General features: G+C 39.1%; 1 protein-coding gene and 1 long non-coding RNA gene across 3 annotated transcripts; one reads left to right on the top strand and one right to left on the bottom strand.

Moving 5' to 3' along the window:
* Nucleotides 1-4,734: 4,734 nt before the first annotated feature.
* On the bottom strand, nt 4,735-5,643 carry LOC108060296 (uncharacterized). The gene is made up of 3 exons (XR_001770079.3): nt 5,230-5,643; nt 5,103-5,175; nt 4,735-5,030 (listed from the first exon to the last, which is right to left on the bottom strand). It is a non-coding gene; the product is annotated as an uncharacterized lncRNA (long non-coding RNA).
* A 1,357-nt stretch (nt 5,644-7,000) lies between these two features.
* LOC108060289 (uncharacterized) lies at nt 7,001-11,885 on the top strand. Of its 2 annotated transcripts, none has more exons than XM_017145933.3 (3): nt 7,001-7,196; nt 10,649-10,821; nt 11,023-11,885. In XM_017145933.3, exons 1-3 carry the CDS (start codon nt 7,148-7,150, stop codon nt 11,557-11,559), a joined length of 759 nt encoding a protein of 252 aa, XP_017001422.3. In that variant the 5' UTR covers nt 7,001-7,147; the 3' UTR covers nt 11,560-11,885. The 2 variants fall into 2 exon arrangements, with proteins under 2 accessions (XP_017001422.3, XP_070075022.1); XM_070218921.1 differs by having other exon boundaries at nt 7,002-7,196; nt 10,646-10,821.
* The last annotated feature ends 8,835 nt before the right edge of the window (nt 11,886-20,720 follow it).

Below are 20,720 nucleotides of genomic sequence, written 5' to 3'. Positions count from 1 at the left end.
GCTGGATGTGCCGCTCCCCCTTTGTCGTCTCGGAAATTTATGCCACATAAAGAACTATAAACGTCTATAAAAAATAAAATAGAAAAAAGCTGACAGCAAGGCAATAAAAATGAATTGGCGACAACTCCGGATATATGAGAATATGCTATCTTTATAAAGACGGAAATCGCCGAAAAGAGCGAGAGATTTAACAGCATTTTGCGGCTTGTCTGGATATTCTTTTTGTTCGTTTTCGGGGGGACATTGAATCGGAAAGGGTTTAATATACAGCAATCTGCTCTAAATTGATCTCGTATTCAAGATGAAGTCATCTCTTTTGTGTGGGATGGTGATTAGGGTTTTGGGGGGTGTTGAGAATGGAATATGGATATGCATAGATTGAAAGTTATTACACAGTTTTGTTATTTATTTTTATTTGTTGCGAAAAATGGCTAAAAATTAAAAGTTTAAGATTTAAATTCCAATCGATTGGGATTTCAAAAACGAGCTCAACGAGGTATCATTGTTAAGCCCAAAAAACTGATATTTTAAGGTGGAAAATATGGATTAGAATTTCACACAAAATAAGAATCTTTTTGTGGTTTTTCACTAGTAATTTGGACAAATCAAGGCCTACAGCAAAAAGACCGACTGTTTTAAACAGCTAACGACCTATAATAACGAGTCCCATCACTTTCTGCGAAATTTATTTTTTGATAAATTTTTCCATTTTTTAATGATCATGATTTTTTGCGAAAAATGACAAAAATTAAACATTTTCAAGTTTAAATGCCAATCGTTAGGGAATTTAATTACGAGCTCAGCGAGGTATAACATTCCATATTTATATCATTATTTTCATTGTTACGCCCTAAAAACTGATATTTTAGGGTGGAAAATATGGATTCGAATTTTAGACAAAATTTAAATCACCTAAAATGCTGTCTTAAAGTATGCAGTAGTGAATATTTTTCTGATTCTAGATAAATTGTTTCATTTTAGACACCTTATTGATTACCCCACTTTTTCTTCCCAGTTTCGGCCTCAATTCGAGAGGGAAAAAAGGCAGAAATGCTAGTTCGTTTTAGGGGTATATCGCATAATAAACCAACACGCCCAAAAGGTGCAGTCGATGTCAGTTGGCTTTTGGCTTTGACATTTGATGAATTACACGCATGGCAGAGGCAAAAAAAAGCAGCACAAAAAAAGCCAACAACTAGAATCAACTACACATCTAATTAGACTGGGGACACAGTTTTATTGCACACTCACTTGGAGTTCGTAGGTGGGTGTTTAGGGGGTGGTGGGGGCTAGGGGTAGGGGGTTGTGTGCCTTTTGAGGTGTGTCCCGGCGATTTTTCACACCACTTGCGGTGGCTGTTGTTGCCGCTTCTAATTAATTAATTAGCTTGATGACAAAACAAACGCGCTGCTGATGAGCTCGAAAAAAGAAAAAACGAGGAATGAACGTAATGGAATTGGAAAATGTAAATTTAAACGAGGAGACAAGGTTAAAACTGATGTAGAATTGGCATACGAATATAGAAAATATTTAAAGTAGGAAAATATTTATTTAAGAGCTCATATATTTTAAAAAATCAATAACTCCCCCTTCTTTATTTATTCATTCCCACTCTGCAAAGAAAACTCTCAAGGCCGTTTATCATTTGCGGCTCATAACTTTGTGCAATATGCAGAAGGCGCCCTCCCCCTTCCCCAACCCCCCGGGAAAAGTCTCCGCCCCCCCGTGGCGACGGGCGGCCTGTGAGAACGCAAAGCTGTCAATGAGTTATGTTTGGCGCTATCATAAAATTTGACAGGCCTCCCCTTACCAACCATTTCAATATCGAATCGCCCGCCTCGGAGTATGCAAATATTCCAAGGCGGAAACGGAAGCTCACATTTAAGAAAGTCGATGGAAAGGATTGCGGATGAAGACGGGGAGTCTTCAGCAGCTCACTCTCCATTTGTCTGCGTGTCTGTGTTTATTGTTTTTTACACTCAACAGAAAATAAAGTAAATAAAGAACGAAATAAAGAAAGTAAATAATAAATTGCTAAAACAACGCCAAGTAAATATATATTTAAAAATATTTTCTTACAAGTGTAGTAATATTTAGCAAATATATTATTATACATTAAAAAACTAATTATATTTTTATAATTTCTTTTGATTTTTATTAGCCCTATTATTTATTGTAAATATTTTTTAACTTCAATAGTATCCTTAAATTTATGTCTATTTTTGTGTGCGTGTATCGAATGAAAGTGCTGAAAGATTATTGGGTGAATACAACTAGACAGCTGGTTATCCATATTGAAAATCAATGACGTCATGTGGCGCATTTGTCTGCCAAAAGTTTTTTGGTAGAGCAAGAGATAGAACGCAAAATGTGTGCCTTAAATTACAAGGAAAAATCCAACCAGTTTCCCCAGCCTCTTCCTCTTGTAAACTCCTTTGATACATTAATATCTAATGCACACTGTTCGTGTGCGTCTGTGTTTATAACTCTGTCAATTGTTTGTGTATTTTGCATGTGCAATATTCAACAATTTTCGCACTTATTTTTGAGTATTATCGAAAAAGTTTTCCCATCATCGAAGCGAAGCAAAAGGCTATTGGCCAAACCAGGCACGTCCTGGCTACCCTTTTCCCCCGCATTTTCCCCGGCATTTTCCAACCATTTCATTTTCCCCACTCGTTTTACGTGTCCGATTGTGAATAGGAATATTCATTTGGCAACTAGCAATAGGAATATGTGTGTACAGCTCTGCAAAAGTTTATTGGCAATTTTTGGCCATTTTGTGAAGCGTTTTGCAAGCGCTGAAACGTGCTGGCATAAATATGTGGCCTTGTTTCTTGGAAGATTTAGTCCGCAATTATTTATAATATTTAAATAAATAATTTTAGATAGTCTTTAGATTTTAAATACTGAGTTACAACTATTTTATACATATTTTTATATGCTTTTTACTCCCCCTGAATATTTTATTTCCCATTTTGCTTACTTTGTTTATTATTATTAATTATTCCATCGATACTCCTTGGTTCCTGGCTTCTGGCCAAAGTAAAGTTATTCAAATTGGCTTCGGAGATTTCGGGATTTGAATAATCAGTTCTGGTGGCCCACCCCCCTGATTTTCCACCCACCTGCTATCCGCCCAATCACTCAGCCAACTGTTCATTTTACAGCTTCCCCTTTTTTTTTGTTAGCTGCCCGGAGTCGGTTTAACGCTTAAATTAGCCCAAAAAACACTAAGGATCAGAAGATATGGCCCAACCCACCACCGAACTACCTATGAAAATATTTTAAACATTTTCCCCGGCCTCTTTGACAGCCGCAAACTGAGGATAAAAACGCTAGAGAAATTACCAGAACAGAGAGCAGAAAAAAATATTCATTTCGCTTTTCCTTTTTTTATGCCGTTTTTCTGATCATTTTTTCGCTGCTGCTTCTTCGTTTGTTAATTTATAAAAAACGCTTGAGGCTTCTTCATGGCGAAAGGGGGTGGGGGGTGCAAGGTGAGGCCAAGTGTCGCCTGGTGGGCGGGGAAAGTGGGTGGTGGGGGGGTGGCGAAGGTGCGAGACACGATTTTTGGTGGTGGAACGAGAAAAACTTCAAACGAGATAAATACAATTTCCATTAGGCCTCGCGGAAAATCCCCTCAAAGCACATTCATACTTTTCCTTATCCACATATATGCACAGAAAAAAATCGATTATATTATACATTTTGACCCCGATAAGATTTTTTAAAATTAGTTTTTCATAAGATAAACGAATATTGTTAAACATTGTTGTATAAACATTTTTAATATTTCATAAGTAGCATAGTTTTGTTATTAAAATATTTTTAATAGTTCATACATATAATTTCTTCGATATCAAATAAAAACCCTTTTTATACAACAAAATTTGTTCTTTTGAAATAATTTAAAAAGTACAAATTTATTTCATATCCAATAAATGAAAACTTAACAAAAACTGTTTAATATTTATGTTCTTTTCGTATTTTATGAATACAAAATAACTTCTCTCAGTGCATACATGCAGAACTTAAACATTGCCAGTTTTCACGGCCCCCTTCCACTTGAGGTTTTTTCCTATTGATTTTAGGGCTTTTTCACAGTTTTTTCCATGCCATTTTTTCCCCCAATTTGTATTTTTATTTTCTTATTTTCAAGACAAACCCCGTAGCCACAACCCCCACTTGGTGGCCCTTCTTCTTCGGTCTGTTTTACGTTAATTTTTTAATTGTAAATATTGCCTAGGGTCGAATTTTTCATCTGGGCCCGCAGTTGTCCCTGTTCTTTTTCGCCTGCCAACCGAAAAGTATATATGTAAAAATATATAAAAAAAAAGTTCTCTTCAATCTGCCTAAAGGTTCATAATTTTTCACCCCCTCGACCCACAATGTTTACATAATTTGTACGTTACAACGCGCACACGAAACTCACTTTTTGGGCTACTTTTGCCCAAAAAATGTTTATAATAGATTTCTGCGGTGGGAAATATGAGCAGTTGTTCCCAAAAAATATTAGAGAACATGTTCAATTATTTGCCCTGCTTAAATGGAAACCCCCATGACCATTGGCCGATTTTTCTCGATTATTTTTATGTTGATGTCCATTTTTATTGCCCGCCAGCTAATTGCAAACTATTGCCCCAATAAAGTTGGCTTATAGAGCCCCTATTTCTGGGTTCTGGGTATTAGAAATTATGACAGCGCCGGGCAATTTGCGCCTGCTCCCCCGTAAATCCTCGAATTCATAAAGACCAGAAGGTTTTCTTCTTTGACAAGTGTATTTTTGTTAGTGTCTTCTTCCACAATTAGTTGGCCAAAAGGTAGTCTTCATACGAGTCGAAACGTCTTAGAGTTGATTGACTGGCGGTGCAGCACGGGAATTTTAATACAGAAAATTTGTTACTTCGAATTTTGAACCTTTGTCTCTAGTCTTCCTATGTCAGATCGCCCTTGAGAAAGAGGTCCTTCCTAAGAGATGGTCGTATCAGCTTCAGCCGGCTCGTTCAAAGTGTAGTTAGGTAAGCAATCTGAATAAAAAGAAATATATTGTTAGTAAAATAAATGTATATACATGTATATAAGTTTTTTTTATTACATACTTCAATCTTTTATTCCTTTATAACGTGTTGGTTTCAGTGTAAGTTTTAGTATTCCGTGTTTTTTTGCCTTTATCTTAAGTATTGCTATATTATTATTCTTCCAGTGTTGATATAGTATTATTCTTACAGTTTTCGTATATTATTATTCTTCCAGTGTTGATATATTATTATTCTTCCAGTGTTGATATATTATTATTCTTCCAGTGTTGATTTGTATTCCAGTGTAGCAAACAGAAAATAATAAATAAAGCATTAGATCTATCCTTATAACTAGATGATGAAGCCAGCTTCAGGCTGGCCGAGCTTGAGATGTTGGACACCCTCGAATACTTTTGACACTTATGACTATTAACACTTAATACTAATTACACTTTTACACTTTATGCTTAAGCCTAATAGAAAATGAACTGAACAAAATAAACAGGACAGCACAAACTAAAAAAAAATGTTCACCGAAAGTAGAGGGAAAATATTTTTGTAGGTTTTAATTTGGAATTTGGAGTTGTTACCTCTACGAGATGTGTGCGTTGACTGAATCCTGAGGCGATCGGGCGGCCTTTTATAGGGGACTGGAAATGACATTTCAAAGCGCGGCCTGCTTTGATCTGAAAAATTTATGAAAATTTAACAGGCGACACTTCATGGCCTCCTGAGATATATATATAAATATATTTAAACCAGCTTTCTATATATATAAGTATATTATTTAAAGCATTAAGTTATTTATTAATTAATAAATTTATTTCCTATTTTATTTTAAGTTTGTTTAATTTTTTCTTTATTTAAATATATATATTTATTTAATATTATTTGCCAATGGATAAAGTCTCCTTCCTACAAATATTTAACTTAAATCTATATGTAAATATTACATTAATATTATTATTCATGGCTTCTGATTTATTTATTATAATATTTATTTATTATAATGTTTATTTGATAATTTCCAGATGTTGCTTCAGTATTTTCCAGCTCCTTTTCTTTTCCCCTTTGGAGGGTGGACACACATGTGAAGGTCACGAACCAAAACAGAGAAAAAGAGGGAGAAAGAAGGTGGCGAGAGCCAAGAAAGTCGCTTTTTGGCTAATGAAAAAGAAATAAAAGTGTCGAGTGCATTATTGCCAAAACACACACACACACATATGCTTAGCCTGACACACACCAACACACACACACAAGCACATATCATTTTCCCTGGTTTGGTAATTGTTGAAACATTTTTAGTACTAGTCTGTGTGCTACGTGTCTGTGACCCACCCACCCCATTTCCCCGCCCCATTTTCCACCCCACCAATTTCGACCGCCGGCTATTATTTTGCACTTACTATAACATGCACATAAATATTTTTCCTTCGGCCCCCCATTTTCCCAGCTACGTGTGTGTGTGTGCGGCTATTTTATTGATACTAACACAGAAAGCCCACGCATCCTCGTAAAAGGACATGTGAGTATGGACTTTTCTTTTCCTTTTCCTTTTCCCCGGCTTTCCACCGTTTTTATTGTCGCCTTGGCGAATCTCTGTCAAAAAGCAATAATCATCAATTCTGATTCCTAGTTTTTTCTTTATTTTTCCTTTGCCTTTCGGCAAGGACATTGTCGTCTGTTGGTGGCTCGATTTGATATCAAATTGATTATTATTTATGTCGGACGGGGGCTCTTGGTTCTTGGCTAATTGGCGAAAGATTTCGCCTGGAAATTGGGCATATTTATAGGGTTTACATATAAGTAAAATGGAATAATGATAATAATAATGAGGAGATATTTTATAGAGTCAATAAAAGAAATCGTAGTAGGCCGAAACCCTAGGTTTTCTTTATTCGAAAGGTACTACCAATAATTTTTCATCAACTTAGCCTTGAAGTCTAAATTGTCAAAGGCCTGGGAGCTCGAACGGCATAGGGTCAGTTATAGAAGTACAGACCTCCGAGCAGGACGTATTCTCCTTAACAATATTATATTTTTTTCTGAAAAATTTTCATAGAAAAAAAGTGACCAAAAAATATATATTTTGTAATTTCTCAGTAACTGTGTGTGTGAAAAAAGAAATGGGTATCTTGAATTTCTGGACCCAATCGCCCCCCGAGGGAATCGTTGGTAAGTTCTACTCTAGTTCCAAGTTATTCAACCAGTTTTCATTCGGCTCTCGGCTTTCGACTTGTACGTGGGTCTAAATTACTTAATTTTAATTTCCCGTAGGCGCTCTCCTTAATCAGCAACTATTAATGCTGCACTTTGCTTATTTACGAGCTCCAAATGACTTCCATTGAGTGTCGTCCGTTTTCTGCGTGGGCAGCTACTGTTCCACATCCTCGCTTCTTTTTTTGTATTCGTCTTTCGTCTTTTGCCCTCTCGTACTCTTTGTCCTCCCCTCGCGCCACCCAATCGTTATTTATTGGGATACCCAAGAGCCGCGAATGAGTCAGCTTGCGCGAAAAGGAGTGGCATTTCCTAAATTTATTGTAAAGTTCGTATTTTCATAGTCAAATGTCAAGACTTAAAAAGCCTACTTGTTAAATTAATATGACAAATTAAACATCAAAATACCTCGTTTGGTCCATCCAATCCCTTTTCATTTCTTTTTGAAATCACCTTTATTTTCTTAGTCAAATGTCAAGATTCGCAAAGTCTACTTGTTAATTTCAAATAATAAACTATACAATAAAATACTTTTTTGGTCCACCCCAACCCCTTTTCATTTCATTCCGTGATCGCTCTTTGCCTATTTTGCCCACAGTTTGTCACACTTAATTAAAGAAAATTTTAAGCACTTTAGATGTCAATTTGTGCCCACTTTTCGCAGTGCGCAATACGATGACAGTTGCCAGTTTAGACCCCCCTTTTCCCCGTTTTCCAACCCCACCCATCCATTTTCAATTGCGTCAAAAAAGGGGCAAAAAAGTAAAAGTATACGAAAAAAGAAGAAACGGTTTAATTAAGTTGAAACCCTTTCGTGCGTGCCGGGGCCAGTTGGCAGTGCCATCCGAGTGCCCAGACCCCCGAGATATTCCGATCCAAGTGGCTCAAGTGGCCAAGTCACCAAGAGTCGAGTCGAGAGACGAGACGTCCGCCCAACTTGGGGCGTGTTAATTTCCAAGGTGTTTGCTATTCCAAGCTGTTTCCGTTCTAATATAAAAAATCAGCGTAATTAAAAATCAAATGATTTTTTCTGCTTGGTCCTCAAAGGAACCCAACCGACGACAGCGAAATATCTTCATTAATTTTGCTCTTTTGCTGCGGGACAGCGGCAAATCCTTCGCCTCCATCCTTTCCAATTCATTCAATGCTGCACAATTTTTAACTCATTAATTGGTGTGGGCAACCCTTTTCTTTTCGTTTCGTTTTCCTTTAGTATTTTTTCTACCCTTTTGGCTTCAGGACGAAAATGTCCTGAAAACAGAGCCAAGTGATTTATTTGTTTAATCCCTTTCATTTTCGACAGATTTCTTTTTATTTATTCTCTTGCCCGGCCACTTGAAATGTTGCTGATTAGAGAACAGTACGGGTATGGGGGTATTCATTGGCATTTTTATTAAAAGTCTATATATATATAGAATCTTCATTTAAATACTCCTCGTTAGGCAAATAATTAATATGCCCCATCCAAATGCGCAATATTCTTCCACGAAGAGCGCTTAATTGATTCGTTATCGATTCGCTTTGACCCTCTTCATGGCCCATCAATATGGCTAAAAGTGAAAGGGGCAAGGGGAGCAGAGGCAGAAGATCGACAGACATTGAGCGACCAATGCGACTGGCAACTTGTTTAGCTGATTTTAATCCGCATTCGATACGGTAACAATTTTTACTTCATCACTCTCGCGGCAACCGAATGGCCATCTCTTCATCGGCCGCCGCAGAATCTCGTGGCTTCCACACCACACCAATCAAGGAACTTCTCGGGAAAGGAGTGGAAGAGAGGGGTGGAGGGGATCAGAGGGGTAGACGAGACGAGCTTTTGACATTCGCATAACTTCCGATTTAATCCCAGCGCGTGAACGTCGTCGATCCCCATGTTCCAATCGCATGAGCGGTTCCAGCTTCAGTAGGGCACCGAAAGAAAAAGTTGTATGTTATAGAAAAGCAATAAATAAACGTTGGATTTAATGTTAAATCGTTTTCTAAACAGCGATTTTAAAATAATAATTAATATTCAATTATGTTTGCAATATATAAATGCCCCACGTTGGGCGCCACATGTTCATTCCCGTTTATGTCTTAATGATATTCAAATAAAATTAAATTTCATTTCTTTTCTCTCAGTGCCCTACAACTTCTCAGTTCGCATTGCCTCTTGCTCCATCTGCTGAGTTATGCGCTTCTGTGCGTTGTCGTATTTTGTAAGCTTTTACGCGCCGGCTACCAAGAGCCTCAAACTCGGGCCCAACTAAACCGAACCAATCCGCTCCCCCTCTCCCCTTCTTTCCTTTCCGATCTGATACGATACGATCCTCGATTCTCGATCCCCGAGACGTAGCAGCAGCGGCAGCAGCATCGTTGAAGCGATAAAAGATCAATTTAGTTGCGCCACAGCCGCCGCTGATTTAAATCCGATCATTGCGCGACGATTTGATGCAAACTGAAACATGCACAAGGAATTTGCAATTATCGAACTTCAAAGGCCCTCTTCCTTGGCTCTGGGATCTTCTGGATCTCCTCGCACCACTCGCTTTTATCGTTTTTGTGCTGATCATCTTACAAATTTGATCGCGGCTTGGGAATCACTGGGCGGAATATTAGGTGTGAGATGTGAAATGGGAGATCTGTTAATTGGGAGGGCTACTTGCTATATATACTAGTTGAACGATTTAAAATGGGAATTCTTGACAAAGGGTTAAGACACTGGGTTTGAGTTTGGGTTAAGCTCGCAGCTCGAAAAATCAAATAGCAAAGAACTACAAATTACATGCCGAAATGCACTTCAATACAAAGCACTTGGGTAAACACCAGCAGACAGATGAGGTGGTGGAAAAGGGGGAGGGCACACCTGTGGGCCACTCGGAGTTTTCCTGTTTTCCCCGCTTTTCCTCTACCTTCTTTCCCCATTGACGATGTAAACCTTAAGGTATTTTGCGATAATTGCACATTGCTGTTGTTGCCTTTGCTCCTTTTCGTCCTTGCCGAAAAGAGTTTTGCCCGGGTAGTCCACCCACCCACTTTTCGAATGTCTGTGCGCAAGATAAACAAAAGACACAACTGTTCCACGTTCCATGTGTTTGTGCCTGGATTGTCTGGCACATGTCTTCGCCTTCAAAACCCCACCCACCACCAACATCCACTACTTTTGGGCTATTAATAAAGCGAAACTTCGAGCCTGGGGTTTCCATATCAACTTGTTTGCCGTAGCCGGTGACGACTGTACTTACTACTTAATTAATTCAAATCTTGCTAATTGCATTTTATTTGCCTTCGCAGCGCAGATTTCAAGTTTTTAATTGCAAATCTCTTTTTCGCATTCACACACACACATATCCTATTTAAACACGGGGGCAACTTTCCGTTTGAGATCCAATATTTAAATTTCGATATTTTTCCTGTACTTCCAGAAGACAGCCTTGGCATGCTGAGCAAGTTGGTTCTGAAGGTCTATCAGCTCGTAGACTTTGTGCTCGATCGCAATGAGACCCACTACGATACCGCCTTGGTGGTTTTCCTGGTCAGTGCATCCATGATCATAGCCGGAATACTCCTATCTTTGATAGTGCAGTGGCAGATATATCATGTGAGTCCTCGATAGAGCTTAAAAAATATCGATATTCTCGATAAAATTTATGTTTTAAAGGGAAGAATATTAAATGTCGATTAATATCAATCGATTTATTTGTATATCTCCCAATAAAGCTTGAAAAATATCGAAATTTTCGATAGTATCGATGGTAAATGTCGATAAATATCGATTAATTCTTATTTCTTCTCCCATTAGAGCCCTATCTTCGGTTCGGCCATCAAGGCTAATGATCCGGTTAAGCCCAGCTACAGCTCTACTGATGCAGAAACTACTGATGCTGAGGAGGTCATCACCGAGGGTGATGCAGAGCCACAGGCCAATGCCGATGCCGAGGCCGATGCCGAAGCTTTGATGAACGAGACACTATCGGACGAGGAGGACTCCTGTACCAGTGAAACCTCCGAGGAGAGGCCGATTCCCAAGCAGCAAAGCCCTCGCAAGATGTTGGCCGAGGAGTTGCCAGGAGATATTGAGGTGCCCAAATTGGAGCTCGACGAAGTAGAAGTACAATTAGAAGAAAAAGAGGAGGAGAAGGAGAATGTGGCCCCCGTTCCGAAGAATGCGTCGAGAGTCAAAGAGATCGCTACTCTCTACAAGAAGGAGGAGAGCTACAAGTACTTCCGGGCCAAGGAGGCCGAGAAGACTGAGACGATCAACAAGCTGATGATGGCCAAAAGCCCAAGGCCAGTGATTTATGACCGTCCCCGTTCTTCGAGGAGGGGTGCCAAGTAAACCCTCTCATTTCGTTTGCAGTTATCTTTAGTTCACTTCAGTTACTTATATATTTTTATATTTTACCACACGTCGTTCCCTTGAATTCTCGGCGAGTTTCCTTCTTTAAAAGAGAGACCCCAGGCAGAGAAATTCCGTCAAAAAGCAAAGCTTAGGACATGACTTACGAGATGGCTCGCTAGATTTAGGGTCTTCTCGGCAAGAACATCGTTTTATCGTTCGAAACGAGCTGTCCGCCCAAAATTCCGATTGTCAAATGTTTCGCAGCCCCAGGGAAACCCCCTTAAAATTGTACAAATACACTTAATGTTTCGATCAAAAATCAAGTAACTATTGTTTTATTATTCTGAAATACTTCGTATATAGAACATGGAACCTAGAACCCAAAACCCTAAGCCCAAGGACACGTTCCTGCCATCATCATGTTCAATGGCCGCTCAATAGACTCTCCTCGCATCCGCAGCTGTAATTTGCTGGCCCTGCCAGCTGTCGCTGCGGTTGGCCGCCTAATGGTCGTCAAAGGGACGGAATGTGGGGCCAAAGAACCCCCCTTATCCAGCACACCCCCCTAAAATAGAGCCATGGCCACGGTCATATGGTGCAGACAGAGAGAGAGGCACATCCCAATGGCCTGGGCGCCTTTGGATTTCATTAAACGCAAATTTATGCCTTTACTTGAATGTCAAATATTGCAAATGTCAAACGATGAGGCGTGGGGATATGGGATAAGGCACTGCGAGAAATAGTTGTGCGGTATTAGAAGAGTAATCAATAAATTCATGGATTACTATGGGCTTGTATTTAATCAATCATTTATTTAAGATCTGTACTATTGAAAACCATTGATATTTCCTTTACAAACTATCATTTTATTTTCATATAAATATAGTTGATAAATTGTAAAGTAAATATATAAAATAAAAAATTCATAAAATGTAATTTTTTAATTATGATTTAATATTTTATTTACAAAACATATATTTTATAAGAAAAGATTTATTTATAATTTAATATAGTCAAGACATATCTTCCATCTTCACTAAATACTTCGTTTTTTAATCATTTCAGTTAGCCCCCTTTTTTGGCAGTGCATGGCATGGTATGGCATTGAGTCCCGTTAGACAATAGTGTCCTTCCTTGGGGTTAGAGCGGGATGGATGATGGGAGGTGGAGTAGGGTGGCCCATCGACGAACCCTGTCTCTGTTGGTTTTTATGCGTTGTTCGTTTTGTAATTAAGCGACGCACTTGGTTGGATTTGGGATGGAATGGGAATGGGATCGGGGAATCGGAATTGGAATGGCGAGCGGATGGCTTTAAATGGTTTGGGTTTGTATACACGTATAAATAGATATTTAAGTTTCGGTCTGGCGACTGATGGACTTGCGGAAGGTCCTGTCCTGAGTCCTCTATCCTGCGTCTCGCAAATCTCCATGAATATATTTGTGCTTCTGCATTGACCCAACATCCCAACCATCTAGATTTGCGGTCAAAGTTGGCGTTTGACATTTATGCCGGATGTCAAGTCGTCGTCCGAAGGACCAAGGAGCAGAAGGTCCATTGTCACCATCATCATCTAGTAGTAGTGTCCATTTTGTGCTTGTTATTGTCACTTGTATACTCTCCTTTGTCCATTTTTTGTCTCCGGTTTACAAACTATCAATACCAAAAATGGTTTTTGGTATGGGGTCTCCATTCCGAGTGCTAACCTTTTCCGGGTCCAAGTTATTGTTTGTCTCGTTATAGTTTCTAGTTTCTGGTCTCCATTCAATAGGAATGGTCGGGTCACTCAGCTTTGGCTGGCAAATGCACCCCGGAGGGCGTTTTCGTTTTCATTTTCATTGCCACTACCACATTTCGGATATATTTGTGTATTTGACATTTGGCTCAAGTGTTGCTGACTTTTCGGTTAGTTCTTTCCTTCTTTTTTGGTCCACCCCATTGTTTTGGTCTTTGTTTGTCTCTGCGTTGTGCTCTTAATTAAAGTTTGGTCAACTGTTTAATGCTCAATGGATCGGTCAGCCCGGGGTCATAATGAGAGTTTGAATGTTGGTCGGGGGCTGTGGTGATGATATTCCAGGGGGGGTCTTAAAAATAAACACTAGTAGTTGTGTTTCCAATTCAGAGCAATGAAATTTTATACCCAACAACAAGTTAACAAATCGTTTGATCTTGGTAATGAAAATTAAAGGGAGAAAATAAATTTAATGTCTAAAATTATGTAACACTATTTTTTTAAACCAAAAGTGATATGAATTTATACTGGAAGACGACTATCCTTTATTCTCAGCATACTTTTAGGCACCTTTCTTACACTTTTTCAGTGATTTCTTGGCTTTCAGCTTTTACTTGCAAGAATACCTTATGATTTTCCTTATAATTTGTTATGTTCTTAAGCAATAGTTTTCCGTACATCTTCAGACACTCCTGAGAGACCTTCTGCTGTTTTTTTCTGTCCACTTCCGCTCTTATGTTTTTTGTCAGAACCTTTTTACGACGCTTGGCCCCAGAAGAGCATCACGTAGCGAATCACTTAACTTGATTCCATGACCACCCCCCATTTCTCCCATTTCTACCATTTCTGGCATTTTGCCGCCTGATGAGGCCGATGAGCCTGATGGCACAATGGGGAATCCCCGCACAACAAAGGAATACGAGAGACTGAAAATAATTTGCAGTTATTTGGGGCAAGCACGCAAATGCGTTCGAATCAATTGTCCGATTGCGCCGATTGTTCAGATTGTTCAGATGTTCGGATGATCCCTGCCCTCTCAAAAATCCTCCTTGTTTTGGCCGCAAAAAAATGCGTTCAAATTGAAATGAAAAGCTCAGCGTGCAACGCATCCCAAATGAGGCAGTTTCCACGGGGGAAGGGGGTTGAGTTTTTCCTGCCGCTTGTTTTTCTTGTTTTTTTCTTTTCCAAAAGCACTTAGTATTGGCAAAGGTATATAGGTTTCAGATATTACTATTTAAAATAAAAAAAATAATAATAATAAAATATATATAAGTAATTAATTTGTGTAATGTAGTTATTAAAAATCGAAAGCATAACTTATAATAAAATAATTTATATAAAAGCCATTAAAAATAACATCTTATCCCTGAATTTTCACCAGTTATACAGGGTATCTGATAGTTGGAACACAAGCTATTTTCCAATTGTTCTTTTTGTTTTTTTTTTGGGTGCGTGCCGTGTGCGGTTAGAAGGTTTCACTTTCACTTTCACTTGGCCAGTGCAACTTTCACCCGGGATGGAAAAAGGGGGCGTGGCCGAAGAGGCTGGTCAACTGGCGGCACGTGTCCCAATTTTTTCGGGGGTATCTTGTTGTTTTTTTATGCCTTTGGCCTATAAATAATTTGTGGCGGGCGCTCAATGAGCTTGCTGCTGCTTTTTTTCCAGTGATGTCATTTGTAAATGGCATGTTATCAATTTTCGAGATGATTGAATCAAGTGATTTGTGTGCGTGTCAAAAGGGAGTTGTCCGAGAATTTCGGGATGGGGTTTCGAGATTGGGATTGGGGATATATAAGTAGTATCTCACACACACACGTGTCTGGGGAGACTCCTTTTGAAGTCTTGAGGCCTGCTTGTTGGTTTTTCGGCTAAGGAAAAAAGGAGAAATATCCCTAGACTGTTTGCCTCTCGGCTTATTAAGAGATTATCAATTTCTTTTGATGCAAGGCGCGTTCACTATCTATGTGGATGAGGAAATATGGTAGGTAATGAGAAAATTGAGCTGGGATAACGAGGCTAATGGCAACTAATGGCAGTTGAGAAAAAGCAGGGAAAAAGCTGAAAAATCAGGAAAATATCAGGATGAGACACACACACATCCATCTTTTTTTTTGGGGAGTTTAGTTTTCCCAAAATTGACTTGCAGTTTGACTGGCAACAGATGCGAACAGACAGACGACCGTTGTTGTCTCATTGCGAATGCACAAAGACAAAGTTGTCCGGCGGTGCTTAACCCTTTGCAGGCCCCCTCCCCACAGAAACACCCCCATCTGCCGCACTTAACCCCCTTTGGAGTGCCCTTTCTGCATTAAGAAATTAAAATCTGCCCTAGAAAAATGCACGGAAAAGTGTGTGTTTGGCTTGGTGCACATGTGCTGCTGCCAGCTTTTCCCCCCAGTTTTCCCCACAGCTCACTTTTCCCAACCCCCTCGCTTTCCTCGACATTCAGCGGTGTTTGCCGCGCGAGTGTTTTGTTATTTTTGCGGAAGTTTTGTAATTGCGGAAACGGCAACTGCTTCAGTTTCGGTCTCAGTTTTAGTCCCAAGTCCCCATCTTCAGATTGTGCACTCTGCAAAAAAGGGGTTTTATAAATAAATATTTTTCAAAATATCTTAGGAGTCTTGGTATACAAAATGTAAATTATTATTAGATGGCAGTCAACGGGTATAAATGCCTTATTTTTTAACCGTTTTTCAATTCTAATTTGAGCAATTCAAGGCCCACAGCTAAAAGAGCGACAGTTTTGAGCAGCTAATGATCTAAACTAACGATCCCCATCACTTTCTGAAAAATTTATTTTTTTCACAATTTTCGCTTTTTTTACAAGGGGTTACATCACAATTTTTTGCCAAAAATGGCAAAAATTAAAAATTTCTAGGTTTGAATGCCAATCAATTGGAAATTTAATAACGAGTTCAGAAAGGTATGACAATCCATATTTCGATCAATATTTCCGTTTTGCCGGCCAAAAAATTATTGCTTTTTTTTTGTGGAAATTCGGGTTTTTGGTTTTTGACAAAAATATAACTTTTTCAACTACCTTTTTTCGCTCAGTGCAGATTTGTCTTAGCTCCGATTTCAGCTGCAACACTATAGCTCTGCAGTGCTGTGTGTGAGTGTGTGTGTGTGGAGTATCTGTGTGTGGCTGCTGCTCAAGTGTTCGATATGCGGCCCGTCGACAACTTGTTCCTTCGGGTGTTGCTCGGTAGGTAAACTTGCAAAACTTGAAGTTATGGACGCGTAAATTGAAAATACACATGAGAGTGCACATAGACACACATACAACCCCGCCTTTCCACCCTTTCCACACATTTTCCTCGCTAACCTACCCACTTTTCCCACCAACAATGCAACGGTTCGTGGAACGCGGTCGCCACATTATTGAAACTATAAATTTCTAAAAGCAATCTTTTGCGGGCAGACAACAACGATGCACTGCGAAAAAGGGGGGGCGAAATTGGAGAAGTGGGCGTGGCATGGGCAGGGGGAGGGGCAAGGGGTTTTTGGCGCTTTTCCACAAGCATTGGTGTTTGTATTTGCGTTGTAGTTGTGTGGGCCGCCGGCTGTTAACGCTTGCCACCACGTCGATGTTGTGGTCGAAAAGTTTTCTCATTTCGCATGTGCAGGCGCGTGTACTTGGCCCAGACTCAAGTTGCCAGTCCCTCCCCCTGGAGCCTGACCCCTCCCGTCCCCTTTTTAGGCGTACCGCCTGGAATTAGGCAACTCAAATTTACACACAAAAATAGGGGAGGAGGTGGAGAAACGCCAAGGAAAACAAGGGGTAATTGGCATTCGAAATTGGCCAAAAGGCATCACTTCAATTGGCTGAAATAGTAAAAAAAATAATATCTACTTTTATGTATTTAAGATTCATGTTAAAGGGTTTTTTATAATAAATACAAATCTTAAAAATAATAAACAAAATTTAGTTTTTATACACATATATTAAAATATCAAAAAAAGATTTTACATACTAATTTCTAATATTCTAATATTTCTAATATTATAATTATAATTAAAACATAAATCAAAAGTAAATTAAACTTTTCTTTAAGTGATCTTAGACTTTTAACATAAATTCCAGCCAACTTGCCATTGATTTGCCTGCCAAATTCATTTCCAATTTGCAATTAATCAAATCTCGAGCAATTTCCCAACTTCAATCTGCCTGCGACTTGAGTCCTTGAAGGACCAAGGACGAAGGCATCTTCTTCTCGGTCTGTGAAATCAAATTATAGCAAATTTCCCATTAGTTTTAATGGAGGTGCGCCTCTTTCTCATCTCTCATCTCTCTCCGCTTGGCCATCAAAACGCTGCAGGTGAAATGCGGCTAGCGTTTCGATAGACGACGTCGATTTTCCCCTCTGCCGAGCTTTTCCCCACCCAGCTTTTCCACCCCCCGGCGATTTTACTGGTGCCTTGGTCATTTTTATGTTCGAGCTGCGTTTTCTCATTTTCCATTTATTTATTTTTTATTATTATTTCGAGGGGGCGAAGAGGAAATATCTTTGGGTTCCTGTTTCGCCCATATAAATGACAACGCCTCATCGCGCAATTTGTTTACCTTCCATCTGGCTATCTCGCTTTTTACTTCGCTTTTTTTCATCAATTTCAAAATTGCTACATTAGTGTTGCCCACTTAACAAGTTTCGAGGGGAGGCGAGGTGGGTTTTCCCTCGGTTTTCCTTAGCTTTTCCTTTTTTCCTCTCTGTTTCGGCCTCGTTGCGTATTAAAATTAGTGATTAATTTTTACGCCCGAAATATGCAAATGTGTTGTTGCATTGATGAATACATTCACTGGCCCACTGAGAGGTGGTTGGGAAAAGTGGGCGGGGGCTGGGGAAAAGTGGGCGTGGCGCTACTTCATTTTCTACTTCATTGCCAAAGTTCGCCGTCCGCTGGGAATTGAGCTTGAAAAATCCACCAGGCGACGCTTCTTTTTTTTTCTGGATTTTTTTCCCTGGTTTTTCCTCCTCAAGGAAATGAAAAATTTTTATGTCATATTTTGTGCTTTTCTTTCCGCTTTTTTCGTTCGTTTTTCGTTGTATCTGCGGGGCCAGCGGCTAAAATTGATTATGGATGAACGCAGTCGGGGCGCAATTAACATTACTTTTAATTCGCAGAGCTCCACGGACCGCGCTAATGAAGCATGCAAATGGGAAAGCCGGGAAAGCGGGAAAAGCGGGACAAAACTGGGCGGATAAGATAAGTTGATGTCGTGTCCTTAACTTGATTTTCCCTATTAGTGTATAATTTTTAATGTATTTTCTTCGCGGCAATTGATATGCAAATGTTGACAAATTTTTAGGAGTTTTTTTGGAGTTGGCGTGATTTTTGAACTTTCAGGGTGAGTAACTGAAATATATTTGACTTTTTTGATTTTTATTATAACTGTTATTTTAATTTATTGCTTAATTTGACAAAGAATTTTGTAGTGAAAGGGCTGAAGATATACTAAGATATTAACATATAAAACACATGCCACATTTTTATTATGCTATCGAAATAAATCACAAATAAACAAAAATAAACAAGAGAAGAGCCAAGTAGATTTGTCAACGAGTAGTTGACAAAAAGACGTGCTCGAACGATGCAAAAATGTTACGAAAATGAAAATAACTGACAGGAATTTATGGCTGCTCGTCGTCGGCTGCAAAATGTCAATGCCTCGCACTTTTCCCCTTTCCTCTCGAATTCCCTCATATTTATTTGGTCACATATCAAAATAAGTCTGATGATCCAATAAAGTGCTTATATCGCAACGGTGGCTTATGGCCAGGACCCTTTTTCTTTATTTTCCCTTACTTTTTTGTGGCTGTCACATTAGCGACGCATCGCAGCCTAAGATTTTTGCATAGCATACTTTTGCGGGCTCCGTTTGCTTGTAATGAAAATAAATGCGTTACATTTCAATACTTTCGCCTCAATCCCTTCGCTTTTTGATTTATGTGCGAGTGTATCTGTGTGTGTGCTCATGTTGCTGTGTGCGTTTGACATTTGTTCGAGACACGTGAAAATATTTCGAGTGCCAGCGAAACCGAAACTACTTCAGACAGTCATCCCAATCTGAATCAAAAGCCCATTTTTTCCCTTGACTCGAAAGCTGAAACGTTAGAGGTGGAAAGAGTAGTGCCAAAATAATAAACACAAGTTTATTTTATAGTTATGAATTACTAAGAAATAATTTTAATATTTCATACAAAAACTCTGATAAAATAAATAAAATTTCACCAGAAAAAATTTAAATTTGAAATGTAAAACCATTTTTTTTATTTTTGACAAATAAATGTATATGTAATATTTATCCTTCTTACTGCACAAACTATTTTGACATTTATAGAGAAAGCTTAGAGAGAAAGTATATATATTTACATATATTTTGTTACTATTATTTTCACCTCGTCTGTCTCACAGATACACCCCGCTATCTGTGCAAGAACACACACATCTCAAGATGGCAAAAAGAAATGATTTATTTGTGGCATTTCTAGGACTTCCACGCAGGACTCGCAGCTGCTTTTAATACATTTTTCTACTTTCGGCATATTTGGCGCTCCATGCATGACAAATTGTTAAGAAAGCGCAGTGGAAAGGCCGCCGTCTTTTCCCGCTTTTCCACCCAACCACCACCCCCATATGTGGTCTTTTGGCTTAGCTCTTTTGGCCTGTTCCTTATCATCGAAATGTACTCGAGGAAATTCCACAAATAACGCGATGCCAGCTCCACTTGCACTCACTTTGCCGGATTTTCCAAGGATCCGTGGTTCGGGGAAAGGGTCCTTGCATGCATGAGCAGTTCATTGAGTTGACATTGAGTGCTTGTGATTTATGTTGGATTTTTGCCACTTCTTTTCGAGCGGCGGGGATGTTGAAATAATACGGGAATATTCGAGGGGTTCAGGGGATTGTTGTCCTTGGGCAATTGGAGGGGGGAGTTAAGCCAGTAAAAAGGGTTTACTCAGGCCACACAGATCCGAATTAAACAGGTGGTCAAATCATTTATCAATGTCACTCCAATAATATGTATTTTAAAGTAATATAATAATATTATGATATAATATATGATATTTAAATTATTAAAAACAAGTCGATAGTTATAATGCACAAGAGCCCCTTCGCAAATCTCCGAATATAAATAAAACTGGAATGACCACACCTGCGGTTAAGTAAAAACCATCGACATCTTTAGTTTCTGACAGTTTCTTGCTGTTTTGTAAACCAAATTGCGTTTACGTCATCAGCAGTCGTCAGTCAACCCCCTTTCGTCCACCACCCCTGGCATTTTACCCCCTCTCCACACAAAACCATCTACGTTCCGATGCTCGTCTGACTGACGACTGAGTTGCCATATATTCAAACTAAATGTGTCACGTCCAAACAACAAAAATTTCATTTATATTCGCATATATACGCAAAAAATAAAGAACA

Source organism: Drosophila takahashii, chromosome X, assembly GCF_030179915.1.
Source record: "Drosophila takahashii strain IR98-3 E-12201 chromosome X, DtakHiC1v2, whole genome shotgun sequence".
NCBI classification, from domain to species: domain Eukaryota; kingdom Metazoa; phylum Arthropoda; class Insecta; order Diptera; family Drosophilidae; genus Drosophila; species Drosophila takahashii.
This window is presented reverse-complemented; position numbering and strand designations above follow the sequence as displayed.

Bases quoted from the DNA above. Each gene is read 5' to 3' on its own strand.
- LOC108060289 (XM_070218921.1), top strand. From the start codon at position 7,148: ATGGGTATCTTGAATTTCTGGACCCAATCGCCCCCCGAGGGAATCGTT. The intron at 7,197-10,645 runs GTAAGTTCTACT...CTGTACTTCCAG, and splicing joins GCCCCCCGAGGGAATCGTTG to AAGACAGCCTTGGCATGCTG. The intron at 10,822-11,022 runs GTGAGTCCTCGA...TTCTCCCATTAG, and splicing joins TGCAGTGGCAGATATATCAT to AGCCCTATCTTCGGTTCGGC.